General features: G+C 36.6%; 1 protein-coding gene across 1 annotated transcript in view; it reads left to right on the top strand.

Moving 5' to 3' along the window:
- Positions 1-19479, top strand: part of LOC143247943 (coiled-coil domain-containing protein CG32809-like) — a 472276-nt gene that overhangs the window by 408299 nt on the left and 44498 nt on the right. Inside the window, exons 8-13 of the mRNA XM_076496493.1 lie at positions 4004-4151; positions 5873-6035; positions 7053-7347; positions 8472-8707; positions 9919-9993; positions 11806-11853. Coding sequence (XP_076352608.1) covers positions 4004-4151; positions 5873-6035; positions 7053-7347; positions 8472-8707; positions 9919-9993; positions 11806-11853 — 965 coding nt within the window. The remainder of the gene's footprint in view (positions 1-4003; positions 4152-5872; positions 6036-7052; positions 7348-8471; positions 8708-9918; positions 9994-11805; positions 11854-19479) is intronic.

Below are 19479 nucleotides of genomic sequence, written 5' to 3'. Positions count from 1 at the left end.
CTACCCATTCTTATACTTCACAATCACACATCTCTACCTCCTTCTTATACTTCGCAATCACACATCCCATTCTTCTTATACTTCACAAGGCACACATCCTACCATTTCTTATACTTACATTCACACGTCACACATCATTTCTTCCATCATCTCATATACTTTCACAATCACACATCATACCGGCCTCTTATACTTCACAATCACACATCCTCCCCGCCCATCTTTGTATACTTCATCTCCACACATCCTTTCTTCTTATACTTCACAATCACACGTCCTACCCTTTCTTATACTTCACAGGCACACATCCTACTTCTTCTTATACTTCACAATCACACATCCTACTCTTCTTATACTTCACAATCACACATCCTTACCGTTCTTATACTTCACAATCACATATCCTTACCGTTCTTATACTTCACAAGCACACATCCTTACCGTTCTTATACTTCACAATCACACATCCTTACCCTTCTTATACTTCACAATCACACATCCTTACCGTTCTTATACTTCACAAGCACACATCCTTACCGTTCTTATACTTCACAAGCACACATCCTTACCGTTCTTATACTTCTTCATTAATACACATCTCGTGCCCTTTCTCCTTCACTTTACAAGTATGCATCCCGACCGTTTCTGTTCCACTTCGCCAGTACACATCCTTACCCTTTCTCCTTCGCTTTACAAGTATGCATCCTGACCGTTTCTGTTCCACTTAGCCAGTACACATCCTTACCCTTTCTCGATATAAGCATTTACAGAAGGCTGGCTAGAATGTTATTTCAAGTGGTGAAGATGGCTTTATGATGATCATGCACTGTTTAGAATTGACATCCATTTCTATAAAATTCCACCCCCAAACATTTTCAATGGGGTTCAGTTCGAGCGAATACGCTGGATGGTCCAAAAAATCACATTATTCGCCGTGAAAAAGTCCTTTGTCCTGTGGGCATTGTGGATTGCAGTGTTGTCCTGCTGAAAGATCCAGTCATTTCCACACAAGCAAGCGCCTTCAATCAATAAGGATGCTCTTTCCAACATGCCAATGTAGTCAGCTGCTGTTTTACACCCCTGTATAACCTGAAGCTCCATTGTTCCATGGAAGGAGAAAGCACCCCAGTTCATGATGGAACCTCCTCTGCTGTGTCGTGTAGAAAATGTCTCCGGTGGGATATCCTTATTGTGCCAGTAACGGTGGAAGCCATCTGGACCATCCAGGTTAAATTTCTCTCATTGAGAACAAAACCTTCGTCCACTTTTCTACGTCCCATGTTTGGTGCTTCTCAGCGAAGTTTAACCGAGCTGTTTCGTGGTGTGGAAGGAGGTGTGGCCTTTGAAGACGTTTACGGTTTTTAAAGCCTTTCTCTTGTAGATGTCATCTTATTGTTCTTGAGCTGCATTCTACATCCGTAAGGGCCTTAATCTGGTTCGACGATCGGCTGATGTCTTGCCAAACAACCCGTCGAATCCTCCTGCTCAACGCCGACGAAATTTTCTTGGGCCGACCACTTGGAATTCTCGTTCTGTATCCCTCAGGGTCTTTTAAGAAATTTGCAACAGCAGTTTTACTACGCCCAATCTCACCAGCGATGGCACGTTGAGAGAGACCTTGCTTTTGCAGCTCGACAATTCTGCCATGTTCAAACTCTGTCAACTTTTTAGCCTTTGCCGTGTTTTTACCCAATGTAACACAGGGTAAAATGTTGACATGCTTGAACACAAATGACTAAATTTCGTTACGTGTTTACCGATTAACGCTTCGTTTCAGTATGGTCTTAAACTTTTGACCAGCTAGTATTTAGGCTAATTTCATAGTGTTCACATTTTCCCTATTAAATGTTTAAAAAGTTTTTTATTTTTATTTTCCCTTTTCTTATTTTCATCTTTCGAAACTCTACTCAAATAAGTGGTTGAGTCTAACAAGGCAAAGTGCATATTTTTTTCTTTGTGTTCATTGGCCTTAAGATTTTGGCCAGCAGTGTATATTAAAAGGGATGCACACATTTGAAAATAATTTGGAATTATTTTCATATTGGAAATCAACACACAAGGTGGTGCTGACAGAAATAAGCACTGGTGCAACAATTATGACGTCTGTCAAAATAATGCCATTATTTCTTTACGTCACAAGAAGACTTACGTTCTATTACCTTTCGTGATTCCACACGCTGGCACTGTCGATCCTGCCTTTTCAGCTTAATGGATGGTAATTCCTGGCCTTCGTCATGACTGACACGAGAAGATAAAACTAAGGGAATAAAGTCTGCATGCAATTTGGACTTCAGTCCATTGAACATGTGTGGGTAACTCAGAGGAAGCACGTTTTATCCCGTTAAATGACCAGATAATGAAGATACTCCTGAAGTGGGTTGACTCCTGTCCTTATTAATACTTACTGTTACTTTAAACATGCAACGTTGGTGTTAGGGTGTACTTACTGTTAATAAGGACCATACCCCATATTGGAGTGAGAGTTATAAGGTGCAAAGTGATAAAACCATTTCTAACAAATGTTCATTACCAACGTCCAGTCATCTGTGTTAGGATGCACTTACTATTCATAAGGACCGTACTGCATATTGAAGTGAGAGTTGTATGCTGTAAAGTGTTAAAGCCACTTCTACCAAATGTTCATTTCCGACGGCTAGTCATGTGCATTTAAAATCACCTTACAGATTATCAGATGATTGGTTTGTTTACAAAATGATGAGGTGGGAGAGGTAGGGTTAACATTGACTTTAAAACAAAGTTTGTTTGTTTTTACTTTATCATGCCCAAAATATTTTAAATTTATTTTGATTGTTTGTGCAGTGTAATGTTACCCACTGAATATCTGGCCTAGTGGTTAGTGTATAAAACATTCTTAAGCAAGGTGGATCGAATGGATATCAGAAAATATTAAAAAATTAGGAATTGTATATCTGTATTAGAGAATCTTCATAAAGAATGGATTGTATATCTGTATTAGAGAATCCTCATAAAGAATGGATTGTATATCTGTATTAGAAAATCCTCATAAAGAATAGATTGCATATCTGTATTAGAGAATCCTCATAAAGAAGGGATTGTATATCTGTATTAGAGAATCCTCATAAAGAAGGGATTGTATATCTGTATTAGAGAATCCTCATAAAGAATGGATTGTATATCTGTATTAGAGAATCCTCATAAAGAAGGGATTGTATATCTGTATTAGAAAATCCTCATAAAGAATAGATTGCATATCTGTATTAGAGAATCCTCATAAAGAAAGGATTGTATATCTGTATTAGAGAATCCTCATAAAGAAGGGATTGTATATCTGTTTTAGAGAATCCTCATAAAGAAGGGATTGCATATCTGTATTAGAGAATCCTCATAAAGAATGGATTGCATATCTGTATTAGAGAATCCTCATAAAGAATGGATTGCATATCTGTATCAAAGGATCCTCATAAAGAAGGGATTGTATATCTGTATTAAAGGATCATTTCAAAAGTGTGGATGGTGTGCCTGTATTAGCGAATCCTCGAAAAGTATGTTTTATTGATCGAACATAATTAATTCTACTTTGATTTTTTTAACACACTAATGAATTACTACAATAATAAAAGGTAAACGAAAAGTAATTTAACTGACTAATGATTAACTTATTTGAAAAAATATTAAGTAGAAAATTAATTTAATGTGAGAAAAGAAAAATTATATAGTCGACGTTTCGTTCAAGCAATAATATATGAGGAAACGAAACTTAATTTCGGTAAAACCTCGATGAGTTTTAATACAGTAGAAACAAATATTAAAAGTTAGATGCTTTTAACTAAGTAGGTATTATTATGAGTTAGGTTAAACAGAAAGTATTTTAGATAACAAGAACAAAATTGAGGGGTGACATCCTTAGAACAACATGCAGTCGATTGATTAAATGGATTAACTTTGAAGTTTTTAAGAAACCTGCTTTTTTCACAAAGAAAAAGGCTGTTAATCAATTAATAGTTTGCTTCTAATTTACAAGGGAAATTCGAGATGGTTCGGTGCTTCGAATCTACGAACAAAGTGTTAACCGAAATGAAGGATTCAGCAGTTGTGACCAAGAATCAAATTACTTCTCCGAACCGGAATTTGAATCGGGATGTCATCATCAGCACATTCATCAAGTAAAGGTGTGGATATGGATAAGAAACTTATCTTTAATATTGTCACCCATACACAGAGGGCGCAATGAATTAATTAAATATTTGTCTTAATTGACTCCAGAATCAAAACTAGAACGTCCACACGTTAAACAAGGTTCGTTCGTAAGATGGATGTATGAAAGTTAGCTGCCAATAGGATGAGTTAATTTAATTGGCTGACGACATACAACACGAGCCTAAGTTTCATATCTTCGGATAGGTGGATATTTATTTAAGACATATTTGGACATTAAGCAGTAAATGGATTATAAAAGTTGAGCAAACACAATATAATTGATTATAATCGGGTGATATTAGTTTCTTTCTGAGATCATGGAAGCGAAAAAGAAAAAAAATCGCCTATATAACACCTCGGCATTAATTATGATTTGGTTGTCGTAATAATGTGTTTTTTTATTATTTAAAACAACCACAGATAAATAAATTTTAAATATTTCTCACTGCATGAATTTTAAAAGATCTTACGCATAGGATTACTACCTCTAATCATGGATATCATTAATTTGGAGCTATGATTTTATGTTTAGTAATCAGCTTAACAATATATAACACAAGCTTGTGAATTTAAACTCGATAAAAGTTGTTTTGATTGTAATAACGGATTTCAAACAATCAGATACAAAGATTTGGAAAGGAATGTCCATTTTTTGCTATCACGTAAGGATTTTGAGAAATCGAGAAAAAATCTCTTACCTAAATCAAATTATTATATGGTTTGCCACAATGAATATTTTTTTATTAATATGTTTGGGTTCTAGAGCGATCGATAAGACACTTACGTCGCGATTGGTCTAGAGAAATCTAGAGCCAATGGTTGTCTACATTTTAGACATAACAAAATGTGACCAGATTTCAGTGGAAATGACCCACTTATGTAAAAGTACGTGTAACGTTTTGTGAAAAATTTATACGTGATGAAGAAAAATGAATATTGTTTTCAGATTTTATGCACAAGAATTGCTATGGAACATTTAGGAAGTTCATGATAATACAACCATCTCAGGCCTACGTAATTAAGGTATAAATGTGTAAGAGCTAATTAGTCCGACCCCCGGGCCTGGCATGGCCAGGTGGTTAAGGCATTCGACTCGTAATCTGAAGGCCACGGGTTCGAATCCCCGTCACACCAAACATGCTCGCCCTTTCAACAGTGAGGACATTATAATGTAACGGTCAATCCAGCTATCAGTTGGTAAAAGAGTGGCCCAAGAGTTGGCGGTGAGTGGTGATAACTAGCTGCCTTCTTTCTTGTCTTACACTGCTAAATTAGTGACGACTAGCACAGATAGCCCACGTGTAGATTTGCGCAAAATTCCAAAACAAGCAAACAAAACCTGACCCCTGATTTTTCGATACTCGTAATGTGCAGAGCACAGATACTCCTTCGTGTAGCTTTGTGCTCAGCTTCAAAGAAACAAATCTCCCCAGATAACATCTTTTGTGTTTCTACGTATAAATTTGTGTTTGCACTACAAAACTTTTACCATTACGCATGTTCTGTTGTTAATTATTAGTGTCAGCAACCAATCTTTAAATATATATATTTATTTACATAATTTTGGAACTTAGATAAGCCCATTAACAGTATGAATGTCTAGATACTTCTCGAGACTTAACAAACGATTTATTGGAAACTTTGTATGTAAAGGTTAAATACTTGTTCTAAATTAAGATACTTGTATTTTCAGCAGGGCACGCGACCTCCTGCTAGTTCAGAACTATATGGCAGAGCAAGCCCATACCCAAAGGTGCCCGTAATGCCGACAAATATTGACCCTGGTCCACCCTTAAGGTCGTACACTCCAACTCCATCTGAGTGGAGAAAAAGAACTCAGTCTGTTCCTGTTTCTGGTAAGAAGTCAATGTAGTTACAAGAACCACCGCTACATTTGTTTAAATGTTTTTTTTTCTGCCCAGTAACTCAGAAATGTTAAAAATTCGGCTTAATACATTAATATTAACACTGTTATGATGCAGTAACTGTTGAGAGGATCTATGAAAGCATGTGAAAATGAATAAATATTTATGAAACTGTGCCGAAAGCTACAAACCAGAGATTCAGTGAGAACTATTATTAAAAGAAAAGGAAAATTAACACATACGATGCATGAACGGAAATCGTCTGGTATTGATGTAACACTAGGCTTAGAACACCTGAAGGAACGTTTAGACGAAGGTAATCATTGATCAAATTTAAATTAAAAATAAATAAATAAAAACTAGTTTTCCTCGTGGCTCTAACGACATGTTACGAAGGTTCATATGTTTAAGTATTGCTCATTAAATAATCCTAAACATTTGAAAATCATGCGATGATCAGTATATTTAAGAGGTGTTTATTAAATAATGTTATAGTACTTGAAAACCATAAGAAGATGGCTATATTTAAGTGTTATTTATTAAATAAAGCTATAACATTTGATAAATAGATTGACATTTTAAATATTTCTTTATATAAAGTTTGCTGCTCCTAACATCACCTAGTGTATAAAAATGTAAATAAAATATACGAAATAAAAAGAGATTCATAATAATTCCACAATAAGGCACATTAAGCGGCATTGCTCTTAAATGTGACTCATTGACTGCAGTAAGGTCTTTAAGTCATTGTAATTATTTCAGATATGACTGCCGATACGTTATTTTCACAATCCTAAATGTTGAAAGTTTATGTTGTGCTATCCAGTTCCGATACAGTTTAATGCTCTCACACACAGTATATCCTGCGTGTTTAAACATTGTAACTATTCATATAACAATCGTTTTTTCTTTATTTTTCATAATCATTGTAACGTCACTTTTGATCTTGCACAAACTTCGACACTGTTTTTCTACCTATATGTTTTTACTCTGTATATCTATTCACAGAGCTTCCTCGCTACGAAACTCAACGTGCCTACTCTGAAACACATCCTTACCAAATCTACGGCCAAAACCAGTACATTCCGATGTGTGAAACAGGCTACGAGTCAGGATATGACTTCTCTCCCGAGCGTAAAGCGCCACCGCTAAATTATGCGGTGTTTCCAAGCAGACTGATCGAACATCAAAAACCGTTTGGTAGCTACGTTCCCCCCGGATATGAATATCCGGCATACTACAGGGGTCAGGTCTACAGACCTCAATCTCATAATGTCGATCCCCTAATTGATGAAGAGGCCAGGCAAGTTAGCTAACTGCTTACTATTACGGCAGTAACACACATTATGAGGTTGTAATGAAAAGATATAATTGGCTGTTGTAAAACAGGCAGGATAGTGAAAACAGAATGGTGTCACTACTTGTTCATCAACTAGAAGTTAATGGGGAAAGTTCAAAATTATTCAGTAAATCATTAAAACCACATTTTAAACTTATGGAACACTATAAAATATAATTTATAATTATACGGTGAAATAAACTGGAAACAGTTCTTACTTGTTCGAAATTTAAATTTAATGAAATTGTCTCATTCGCATTTCTCCGACGGACATTTGATGAATCTCACAATATTTATGGAAAAAACCAAACAACATTTGAATTCATGACGAGTGGCTAACCGCTTTTTAACCTGTTCAGTGCCGTAGACGAGATAACTCGTCCATGCCGATCGGTAACACAGTGCCACGGACGAGTTAATTCGTTCTCAATAATACCTAACTTCAACGCTAGATATCAACACCATATATCCATTTGACCTACTTACAAATTGTTTCACTTTCGATCCAAAATGGCGTCACGAAAAAAGTTACAAAATGAAGAAGCATTAGAGTTGTATTGTAGTAGCTAAAATACTTGGCAGTCAACAGGTTAAAGTTCAGTTATTATTAAATATACAATTACAGTAGTTTGAACAGGATGACGACCCGTTGAAATAATATAAAGACGACTTCTTAAAGTGTAAAATTAGGAATCTAACACGATTAAGAATTGTAAAAAAATAAAGTTTGGCAATGGTCAGTTTTTTGGCTTAGATTGAAATCAGAAAGAGAGGCAAATTGTAATGAGTAGAAAATAAAGGATAAAAAAAAGGATAAATTGTAGAGATATAAGAGTTATCCGTAAACGAAATTCAGATGCGAGGGTAATTATCAAGTGCTTTTCAGAGTAATTACCCATAAGTATAAGAGATACGCGGGTAATTACTCGGTAAATCAGGAGATGCAACGTTGAGTTACAAATAAACTGCGCTCATAATCTCGAGTATTTTTCAATGATTGAAAGTACGAAGCAAGTTTAATTATCTGTTGTATGAAAATTAAAACATTTATAATCAAGATTACAGATGACGTTAATTATCCATAAAAGGAAACGACCAGCAGAGGGTATTTATCAAAAAATTGAAAGTGCAAATTTAAATTTTACGAGCAATTTGAGTTTATTTGTGCTTTCATTCAGAAAACGGATGGAATTCATGGAACATCAGCTGGCAAATCTAACAGGATTGGTCGAGAAGGTGTTGACGAGTCCATCTTCTAGGCAACAGTCTCTTGTTGAGGAAGTCAGTCCAACTCGTGACAACGAGGTTTTTAATGAAAACAAAGGTTGTACTAGTTATTACGTAATGTACAAACCAATTTTTAGTTTAGCATAAAATTTCAACCAGTCTTACAACTGGTATCGACCTGAAATCTTTCTTATGTAAACTTAGTATTTCGTGTTAAATTTTTTTAAACTTTCAATTAAACAGATAAACATATTTATTTCGCCTTTTCTGAAGCAGAAGACAAGAATGACTGGACAGGGGCGTGGCCATAGGGTGCGAACAAACACCCCAATAGTCTTAAAATTTTAAAAGATCCACTGTCTTCTGATTTTTTTTAATAAACCTTACATGTAACTCGCATAAAATGCTTGTGTAGAAGATTAGATTCCCACCCTTTACCCCCAGTTGTCTATGGATTTACATAAAATGCTTGTGTAGAAGAATAGATCCACACCCTTTACTCCCAATTGTCTATGAATTTACATAAAATGCTTGTGTAGAAGAATAGATCCCCACCCTTTACCCCCAGTTGTCTATGGATTTACATAAAATGCTTGTGTAGAAGAATAGATCCCCACCCTTAACCCCCAGTTGTCTATGGATTTACATAAAATGCTTGTGTAGAAGAATAGATCCCCACCCTTTACCCCTAATTATCTATGGCTGGCTACATTCTTGTGTATCATAAAATATCAAGTGTATATATATATTCAGGCCCCTTATGGCCAGGTGGTTAAGGCACTGGACTCGTAATCTGAGGGTCGCGGGTTGGGATCCTCGTCACGCTAAACATGCCCACTTTTTCAGCAGTTGAGGCGTTATAATGTGACGGTCAATCCCACTATTCGTTGGTAAAAGAGTAGCTCAAGAGTTGGCGGTGGGTGGTAATGACTAGCTGCCTTCCCTCTAGTCTTACACTGCAAAATTAGGGATGGCTAGCACAGATAGCCTTCGAGTAGCTTTGTGCGAAATTTATAAAAACAAACAAAAAACAAAATCATCATTGTATTAACTGTAGAAATGTGTATGAAGTTTCATGTCTTGTAAATAGCTACCTGACAATACATTTATAAATAGCTACCTAACAATACATTTATAAATAGCTACCTAACAATACATTTATAAATAGCTACCTAACAATACATTTAATCTTCTTGCATTTTATTCCATTATTAAAGTTCATTGACAAAATTTTTGATGTCTCGACAAGTTGTTGGATGTTAAAAATAAAGTGAGAATTTATTTTCATTCAATTTTTTTTTAAATCAGAGGAAAAGTCCGTATCGTTTTCAGACAATACTACGGAGGCTACGAATCGCCACTGCACGCCAAAACAAAATGCTGGTAAGTTGAAAATAAAACATCAGTGATTTTGATAAGGTGCTAAGTAATACATATTTTTATGAAATATTATAATCTGTACTGTTTATCTATCTACTTAATAGTAATATTTTGTGACTATAAGCCGATAAATACGAAATACATAAAATTATATCTGTAAATTTATGTGTAACAAGTATTCTATTATAACGTTGAACAATGATAGTAAATAGAAGTTGTTTGTTTTTAAATAATAGTTCCTATTTAGCACATACACTTGATAATTAAGTGGTGTTTCTGTTTTTTACAACAGTTATTCTTTCGAGTATTTTTAAAGACAGAACTTCGGACACGATAAAATGTGTAATTGTATGGTTCCCTATATATAAATCAATCTACAAATATAATTGACAATTATACAGCTATTGATAAGAGTTCTTTCTCTTTTAGTATTTATTTACATTTTGGGCTCAAGTGTGTGTGTGTTTTTTTTGTATAGCAAAGCCACGAAGGGTTATCTGCTCAGCCCACCGAGGTGAATCGAACCCCTGATTTTAGCGTTGTAAATCCGGAGACATACCGCTGTACTAGCGGGGGCCTTTTGGGATCAAAAACACCAATCTGTTATTTTCATATACCGTATTTTCGGTGTTTAAGACGCACCCCTATTTTCAAGGCTATCTTCAGGGTAATAAAAAATATTTTTCACAGTTATCATTTATAAATAAGTTCAACATCAACATAATATTTTCTTATTCTTTAGAATATTTCAAAAGTAGTGTCTATAATAAAATAAAATATGGTTGTTTCATAAATTTACATCAAAACATTGTTCTTTCTTTATTAAAAATTTTCAAAATCTTCGTTTGTAACATTGAATTCACTCTGTGTTAACGGGTGATGCTAGTGAGCTTCACCCGGCAGCCATCTTGGTTTGTAGATTCTCCTCATATTTTGGACTCACGTTATTTGCCCTATAAAGTTTTGTGCTCACAATCACTGTCGATTTCCAGTCTTACATGTTTTTATTGTGTTCTTTATGGGTATGACTCTGGTATTGTTAATACACTGTCTGATTTAAGTTAGAGAAAGGTTCCACTAACGGTTTGTTTGTTTGTTTTTTTAGTTTCGCGCAAAGCTACACGAGGACTATCTGGGATATCCGTCCCTAAATTAGCAGTGTAAGACTAGAGGGAAGGCAACTAGTCAACACCACTCACCGCCAACTCTTGGACTACTCTTGACTTTCACATTATAATGTCCCCACGGCTGAAAGGGCGAACATGTTTGGTGCGACGGGGATTCGAATCCGCAACAGTAAGATTACGATTCGAACGCCTTACCCATCTAGCCATGCCGGGCCGCCCCCTAACGGAACACTGTTCTACAGTCGTTTCCAATAATAACCTATTTTCTTTAGCCTATGAGAGAAAGAAAACAAGACCAGGGAAGTGTAACGGTTGATCGCGCTAGTTTCTAGTCCCTGCTGTACAAGGAACGGTATGCCCAGGGAAGTGTAACGGTTGATTGCGCTAGTTTCTAGTCCCTGCTGTACAAGGTACGGTATGCCAAAGGAAGCATAAAATTTGATCTTCGGTGTATAGGACGCAAGGTGGTTTTGAGCTCCCCTCATTTTGGGAAAAAAAGTGCGTCTTATACACCGAAAAATACGGCATATAGTTTATTAGAAGTTAAATGAGTTTGTTCATTTCTTGTTCCAATCATAGCATTGAACGAGTTTTTCCTTTAAGGAATATACAAGAAGTTGAATAATTGTATTAAGAAACATGTCATTATTACCTTTTTTTTTAAATGAAAATTATATTTTTTCTGCAGCTAACAAGTCCGCTAAACCTGCTATCAAAGCCAGGTCCATCTCCAAAGGTAAGAAAAATCCAAAACTTTCGAAAGTCAGTAACTAATTGATTTGATAGCTTTTACTTAATCGACAATACATCGAATCCATAAGAGGTGTAAATTCATCAGGCCCCTTTTGGCAAAACGGCCACCCCTGTATTTTGTTAACTGTGACGTGCTACTATCTAGAATAAATTATATGTGAGCACGTGATCCCGCACGTTTTTTTTCATTTGTTTGTTTTGGAAGAATTTCGATCAAACACTTAGATGTCATTTTCTTTATGGTCATAAAACATCAGGTCATCCTACAAGTAATGTCTGAATATTTAATTCAGAAAGTACATCATCATTTCTGTCTTTATAGAAGGTTTTAATGACTGAAATATGTAGAAGGACGTGAATTTGTTTGTTTGTTTGTTTGTTTGTTTGTTTATAATTAAGCACAAAGCTACACAAGGGGCTATCTGTGCTCTGCCCACCACGGGGATCGAAGCCCGGTTTTTAGTGTGTAAGTCCGCAGACATACCACTGTGCCACTGGGGGGCAGTAGGACGTGAAATAAAAATGTTCAGACAACCAAAAGAAACTAACCTAACTCCACTTTTTCACACCATTAATCAGATAAACCCTTATGAAGATGGATGTGTCTGAGGAGCACATTAGGCATATAATGCTTTATGAGTTTAAAAAGGCCACAGTGCAGCAGAAACTACATGAAACATTCAAGGTGTTTATGGGTTGGAGTCCTTTAGTGACAGAAAATGTGAAAGGTAGTTTCAGAAATTCAGATCAGGTAACTACAACATAAGTGACATGCCACGTTTAGGTCATCCTGTTGAGTTTAATGATGACTTGCTGCTGGCTGCACTTGATGAAGATTGTGCTGTAACAGTTGAAGAACTAGCACAGAAGCTTAATTCAACCCATTCAACAGTTCGCCGTCATCTGCAACAGCTTGGAAAGGTGTCTACACTTGGAAAATTGGTCCTCCATGATTTAGAAAAAGCCAACCTAAGAGCAAATGTGGACCTTTGCACTTCTCTGTACTCTCGTAAACGTAACTCACCTTTTTCGGAGAGGTTAGTGACTGGAGATGAAAAATTGATATATTATAAAATTGTTAAGCATTGCAGAAGATGACTCAGTGCAAGTAAACTGGCTAAAGCACATTCAAAATGGACCTCCATTTTCGAAAAATATTGTTAAGCGTTTGGTGGGATATTGTTGGTGTGATCCACTTTGAGTTACTGCCACTCAATGTACCGATTGCATCAGACATCTACTGTCAACAGTTAGAGCACTTGAATGTTGCACTGAAAGAAAAGAGGCCTACTTTGATCAATCGTAAAGGTGTTGTGTTACACTAGAATAATGCACGGTCCCATACAGCAAGGATCACATCTACAAAGATTGAAGAGCTGGACTGAGAAAACTTACACATCCTCCTTATTCTCCAGACCTTGCTCAATCTGATTATCATCTATTCCGAAGTTTGGAGAACCATCTTGATGGAAAAGAGCTTGGAACACATGAAGATGTCAAAACTACTCTATCTACATTCCTTTCGTCCAAACCCCAAGAATTTTATAGAAGTGACATTCAGAAGCTTGTGAACCATTGGCAGGAAGTAATTAATAATAATGGAACATACATTATTGATTAAATAACATTAAGAGCATTGGAAGTCCTTTTTCTTTTTGTGAACCTAAAATCGGACATTACTTAAGGTATGACCCGATAAACATTAGAGGAAATTTCATTTAGTTGAATTCAAACATTGAGGAATTATACACAATCGAATACGCCTTAAAATAAACACAGTTGAAATTCATCGATTGTTTTGTGATGAGTGATGACCAGCAGATTCTCACCCCCCGCTAAACCCTCTTACCCCACAGTAGTTTTCATACTATTTTGTGTCATTGTATAAATAATCTTCCCGGTCCCTATCGATGTCATTTATATGAAGAGTTATAAGTAAAAGTCAGTCTACTTTACTTTGTATATGTTTCATCTAAGCTTATACGTAAAATGACCCACTAACCATAATAGTGCATTTTGTCGACATCTGAAAAAAGCACTATGTCTAGTCTCACTTATAACTAGAAATAGCATTTATGATTAATAATGGCTCATTTTATATCTCAGGACGGATGGTATGGATATTAACACTTTTACTAATAAAGTACAGAACGACGTATCGACCTTCTTAGGTCATCTTCAGGTTAACCACTCTGAGATACATTTTTACTTGATGTGAGTTTGGGCCCCCCAGTGGCTCAGCGGTATGTCTGCGGACTTCCAACGCTAAAATCCGGGTTTCGATACTCGTGGTGGGCAGAGCACAGATAGCCCATTGTGTAGCTTTGTGCTTAATTCAAAACAACAACATTATGTGAGTTTTGTGACTGTAATGTAAAATCACTTTCATCTATCAGCCCTGAAATATAGTCTCCCATCATGTTTTCATTATACGCTCCCTGGTCACGAAAGCAAAGTTTGAAGAGAAAAATAGGTCTTTTTTTCCATTTACTTTAGGCATAAGTAATTGGGAAATAACACTTTCTGCCTAGGAACAAGAAAAAGTAAAAATTTTGTTGCATTGTATAATATTTTTAAAACGTATCTCGTTAATATGGTAATCAGGGCCGTTGAGAGCCATTTCGGGCCCCAGGGCAGCAAGCATTGAGGGACCCCACACACACAGACCAAGTGGTATGGTATTATATATAGGCTCTCCTCCCGAGCCCCAGGGTACTGTTCCCCTGACCTCCCCCTTCTCGTCGTGCCTGATGGTAATAAAATAATGAATCATAGTAATAGGGTATTCCAGTTAATATTTTATCATATTTGAAACGTCCATACATTTCGGATAATATAAGGATTATTTATACATTTTACTATTGACCGATACTGTAGTAAATAATTATTATTACTAGTTTGAGAGAAAATTAATATTTTAGTGAAATACGTATCCTAGTGCCCATAAGTCGTGGGTTTTGCAGTCCAAACGATTCTGAAATCGTAAGAAACAATAACATAGATTTTACAAAATTTATAAAATGTCACAGTGCCATTAAACAACTGATAAACAGGCTCTGTGAAGTAATGTAGACGTGTAACACTCTTTTCATGGACTATTTCTTTCATTTACCAAACATTTTTATATGCTAGACAATTTGAACTGGAAGATTTACCTTTCTTCTTATTCTTTCACCTCTGAACTTTGACCCTCAGATACAGACGACCCGCCACCTGGTCGTATGCCCAAACTTCCCTTTAAACCTGGCCTGGCATGGCCAAGCGTGTTAAGGCGTGCCACTCGTAATCTGAGGGTCGCGGATTCGCATCCCGGTCGTGCCAAACATGCTTGCCCTTTCACCCGTGGGGGCGTTATAATGTTACGGTCAATCCCACAATTCATTGGTAAAAGAGTAGCCCAAGAGTTGGCGGTGGGTGGTGATGACTAGCTGCCTTCCCTCTAGTCTTACACTGCTAAATTAGGGACGGCTAGCACAGATAGCCCTCGAGTAGCTTTGTGCGAAATTCAAAAACAAACAAACAAACTCTCTAAACCTACCTCTTTATTGTCTGTGTCAGTGAGACACAAGCGTTACGAAGTTCCTAAAGGTATATATATCGCTTCTGCTATTAATGCTCCATTAATTTATGTGGCTTCTTTCCTTCTCAATGATTCACTTCTTTGGTCTGCTTCTAGCGTTGCTTCTTTATCTTCTAACGTTTCGTTCCTGTCAGACACGCATCTTGTCAACGAAACTCAGAAAACAGGGAAATCGGAGCTAATAATATCAAGTAGTACTAGGCCAATTATTGCACGTGTTAGTCATGTTCTCAAGTTATGTGCTGTGTGATCTAACGTGCTACGACAATCATGAAACTGACTCGTAATCGATATTTTTAGGTATATTTCGTGGAACACGTTTATGCATTGCAACTCAATAACTAGATTAGTTCTGTCTTGATTGTTTCTACTGGATTCTCCAAAGACTGATACGCCAAGTTTGGTTTTAATGTAATTATTAATTTAAAGGACACTTATTAAGGAAAATGAATTAAATTAAAAACAGTGTTTGTAACGAAACTTTATGTAAAACACGTATTTAAAATATTAATAATATTGAACTCTTACTTGAAACACTCCAGAACTCCAACTTAGGAGAGACTGTGAATGGTTTTGAGCATAATATAGGTAGATTAATACCTATAAAAATTATGCACTGTCTGTTCTTTACATAACATACTTTAGTTTTAGTTACCAGCCTTTGGCCTTCTAAGGGAACTTCCATCAGGCAACAGTGTAATGAATAGTACAACTTTGTTTGTCTATGAAACATCTTTTAAACACAGGCTTCCTAAGCAACAATCCTAACAATACAGGACATTTTGTATTAAAGTTTTTAAAATATGTTTTGTTGAATTTCGCGCAAAGCTACATGAAGGCTATCTTCGCTAGCCGCCCCTAATTTAGCAGTGTAAGACTAGAGGGAAGGTAGCTAGTCGTCACCACCCACCGCCATCTTTTGGGCTACTCTTTTGCCAATCGTCACTTTATAATGCCCCCCAACGGCAGAAAGGACGAGCATGTTTGGTGTGACCGGGATTCGAACCCGCAATTTTCATATTATGAGTCGAGCGCTTTAACCACATGACCACTGGCCATGCCGGGCCTGTTAAAATATGTTTGTTTGTTTTTGAATTACGCGCAAAGCTGCACGAGGGCTATCTTCGCTAGCCGTCCCTAATTTATTAGTGGAAGACTAGAGGGAAGACAGCTAGTCATCACTACCCATCGCCAACTCTTGGACTACTTTTTACCAATGAAAAGTGAGATTAACCGTCACATTATAACGACCTCACAGCTGAAAGGGCGAGCATGTTTGGTACGCCAGGGATTCGAACCCGCGACCCTCTGTTTTTGTAAAAACATTGGTTTTATGCTATTTATGTTTTTTTAAACTTTGTTTTGTTTTACATTAATTTCCTTTTATGAATTTCACTAAATTTACTTTAATTTTAACTTTTTACTGGATGTTTGACGCAGATAGCCTAGCTGCTTTGTGCCATAAAACATCAAATCAACCAACCAACCAATCAAACAATTAGTTGAATACAATAAACATAAGAAAAAAACTCAATCACAGATAATAGATAGAAAAAAAATGTACAGGCGTTAAAAGATATATTTGAAAATTACATGTGTCACGCATGGATTCTTTGTTACGTGATGTTCTAGTTCACGAGGTCACGAGCCAAGAAAAGCTGACCACCGCCGTTTATCGCAAAGAGACTCGAATAAATACGTATCTAAACTATCGTTCATATTATACAATTTCTGTCAAAACAGAAGTTACTAAAACATTAAAATCTAGAGCTATGATTGTACGTTCTTCATTCTACCTGAACTTAAAGTTGTTGAGGAGATTTTTAAGAATAACCCAAAAGAACTGCATGTGGTCAACCTGTCTCAACTACTAATGGCTGAAGCTAACAATCTCAAAGGCAAGAACTGAGCATTTTTCCTCTTATATACTAAGCCAATGGGGAAGCTTCGAAGAATAATGAACAAACTCAACAACGCTATAATATTCGCACGTACTCCTACAATACATGATTGTCTTACGAAAGTGAGGCCCCCAGTTCCCAGTCCTTTCACAAAGAGTGTAGTTTATAGCACTTGTTGCGAGTATAAGCTAAGTAAATACAATAGTACTGTCTACTAGCTGTCCATGTAACTACTTCGCAGGCTGTGGATGGACCTTCACCAAGATTGGTATGGACTTTCATTGGATCCATGCAGGGGTACATACAATTTCAGTTTTGCATTTTATAATTTTTATGGACGTTTTTACCACTACTGTTTCCCCTACTGACGGATCTTCACTGAATTTGACATGAAAGTGCGTTGGGTCCATACGGAAGTATATGCAAGTTTGCGGTTTCATATTTTGTGTTATGGAGGCTTTTATGGGTGTTTTTGCATTTTTTTACAACTACATGCAAGTGAAGCAACTTTTCATTTCGTAAGATAGCCTTTCATTAAAAATAAATTTACTTAACTTCCATCCAGGGGACGGGTATTCGAGCTCGTAAACAATACGACGTCCGTCACAGGTAAGGTTCAAGAAACACCAAAAATAAATCTTAAGACGTGCTGCAAACACATCGGCTGTAGCCTTCCACATTTAAGAACACAAAAATCAACTTTAAAAATGTTTGTTTGTTTGTTTGTTTATGAAATTCGCACAAAGCCACTCGAGGGCTATCTGTGCTAGCGGTCCCTAATTTAGCAGTGTAAGACTAGAGGGAAGGCAGCTAGTCATCACCACCCACCGCCAACTCTTGGGCTACTCTTTTACCAACGAAAAGTGGGATTGACCGTCACATTATAACGCCCCCACGGCTGGGAGGGCGAGCATGTTTGGCGCGACGGGGATGCGAACCCCGGATTACGAGTCGCACGCCTTACGCGCTTAGCCATGCCGGGCCTCTTTAAAAAATGGAAAGAGAAGAAAAGCATAACAAAAAGTAAAAATCAAAGAATTGTAGTCATCCAATCATAAAACAACAGTGTGTATTAACCAATCACAAAACAACAAGCCACAGTGTGTATTAACCAATCACAAAACAACAAGCCACAGTGTGTATAAACCAATCACAAAACAACAAGCCACAGTGTGTATTAACTAATCATAAAACAACAAGCCACAGTGTGTATTAACTAATCATAAAACAACAAGCCACAGTGTGTATTAACCAATCACAAAACAACAAGCCACAGTGTGTATTAACCAATCATAAAACAACAAGCCACAGTGTGTATAAACCAATCACAAAACAACAAGCCACAGTGTGTATTAACCAATCACAAAACAACAAGCCACAGTGTGTATTAACCAAACACAAAACAACAAGCCACAGTGTGTATTAACCAATCATAAAACAACAAGCCACAGTGTGTATTAACCAATCATAAAACAACAAGCCACAGTGTGTATTAACCAATCATAAAACAACAAGCCACAGTGTGTATTAACCAATCACAAAACAACAGGCCACCAGTGTGTATTAACCAATCACAAAACAACTAGCCACAGTGTGTATTAACCAATCACAAAACAACAAGCCACAGTGTGTATTAACCAACCACAAAACAACAGGCCACCAGTGTGTATTAACCAATCACTAAACAACAGGCCACCAGTGTGTATTAACCAATCACTAAACAACACGCCACCAGTGTGTATTAACCAATCACAAAACAACAGGCCACTGTGTGTATCAACCAAAATCACGGACAACAACCATTTAATCCTATAGGGACTTCACTTATCAAAGCCAAACCTGTGGTCAACAACCACTTAATACTGTACGGACATCAATTATCCAAACCAAAACCACGGTCCAAAACCATTTACTATGGGCATCATTTATCAAAGATATCATTCGTCATACCACTGACTTAAAATTAACCAATTTTTTAATTGTCTGTGTTAGTCGTGACCAATAATTCTATAATGTACTGGTTGAAATACCCATCCGCTAGACGGGTTAAATAAAAACTTGTTCATAACAAAGGGTAGGAAATTGTGCTTCTATTTTTTGGCATAATAAACATTAAAAATGCAATAGT

The sequence above is a fragment of the Tachypleus tridentatus genome, chromosome 3, assembly GCF_004210375.1.
Source record: "Tachypleus tridentatus isolate NWPU-2018 chromosome 3, ASM421037v1, whole genome shotgun sequence".
NCBI lineage: Eukaryota > Metazoa > Arthropoda > Merostomata > Xiphosura > Limulidae > Tachypleus > Tachypleus tridentatus.
This window is presented reverse-complemented; position numbering and strand designations above follow the sequence as displayed.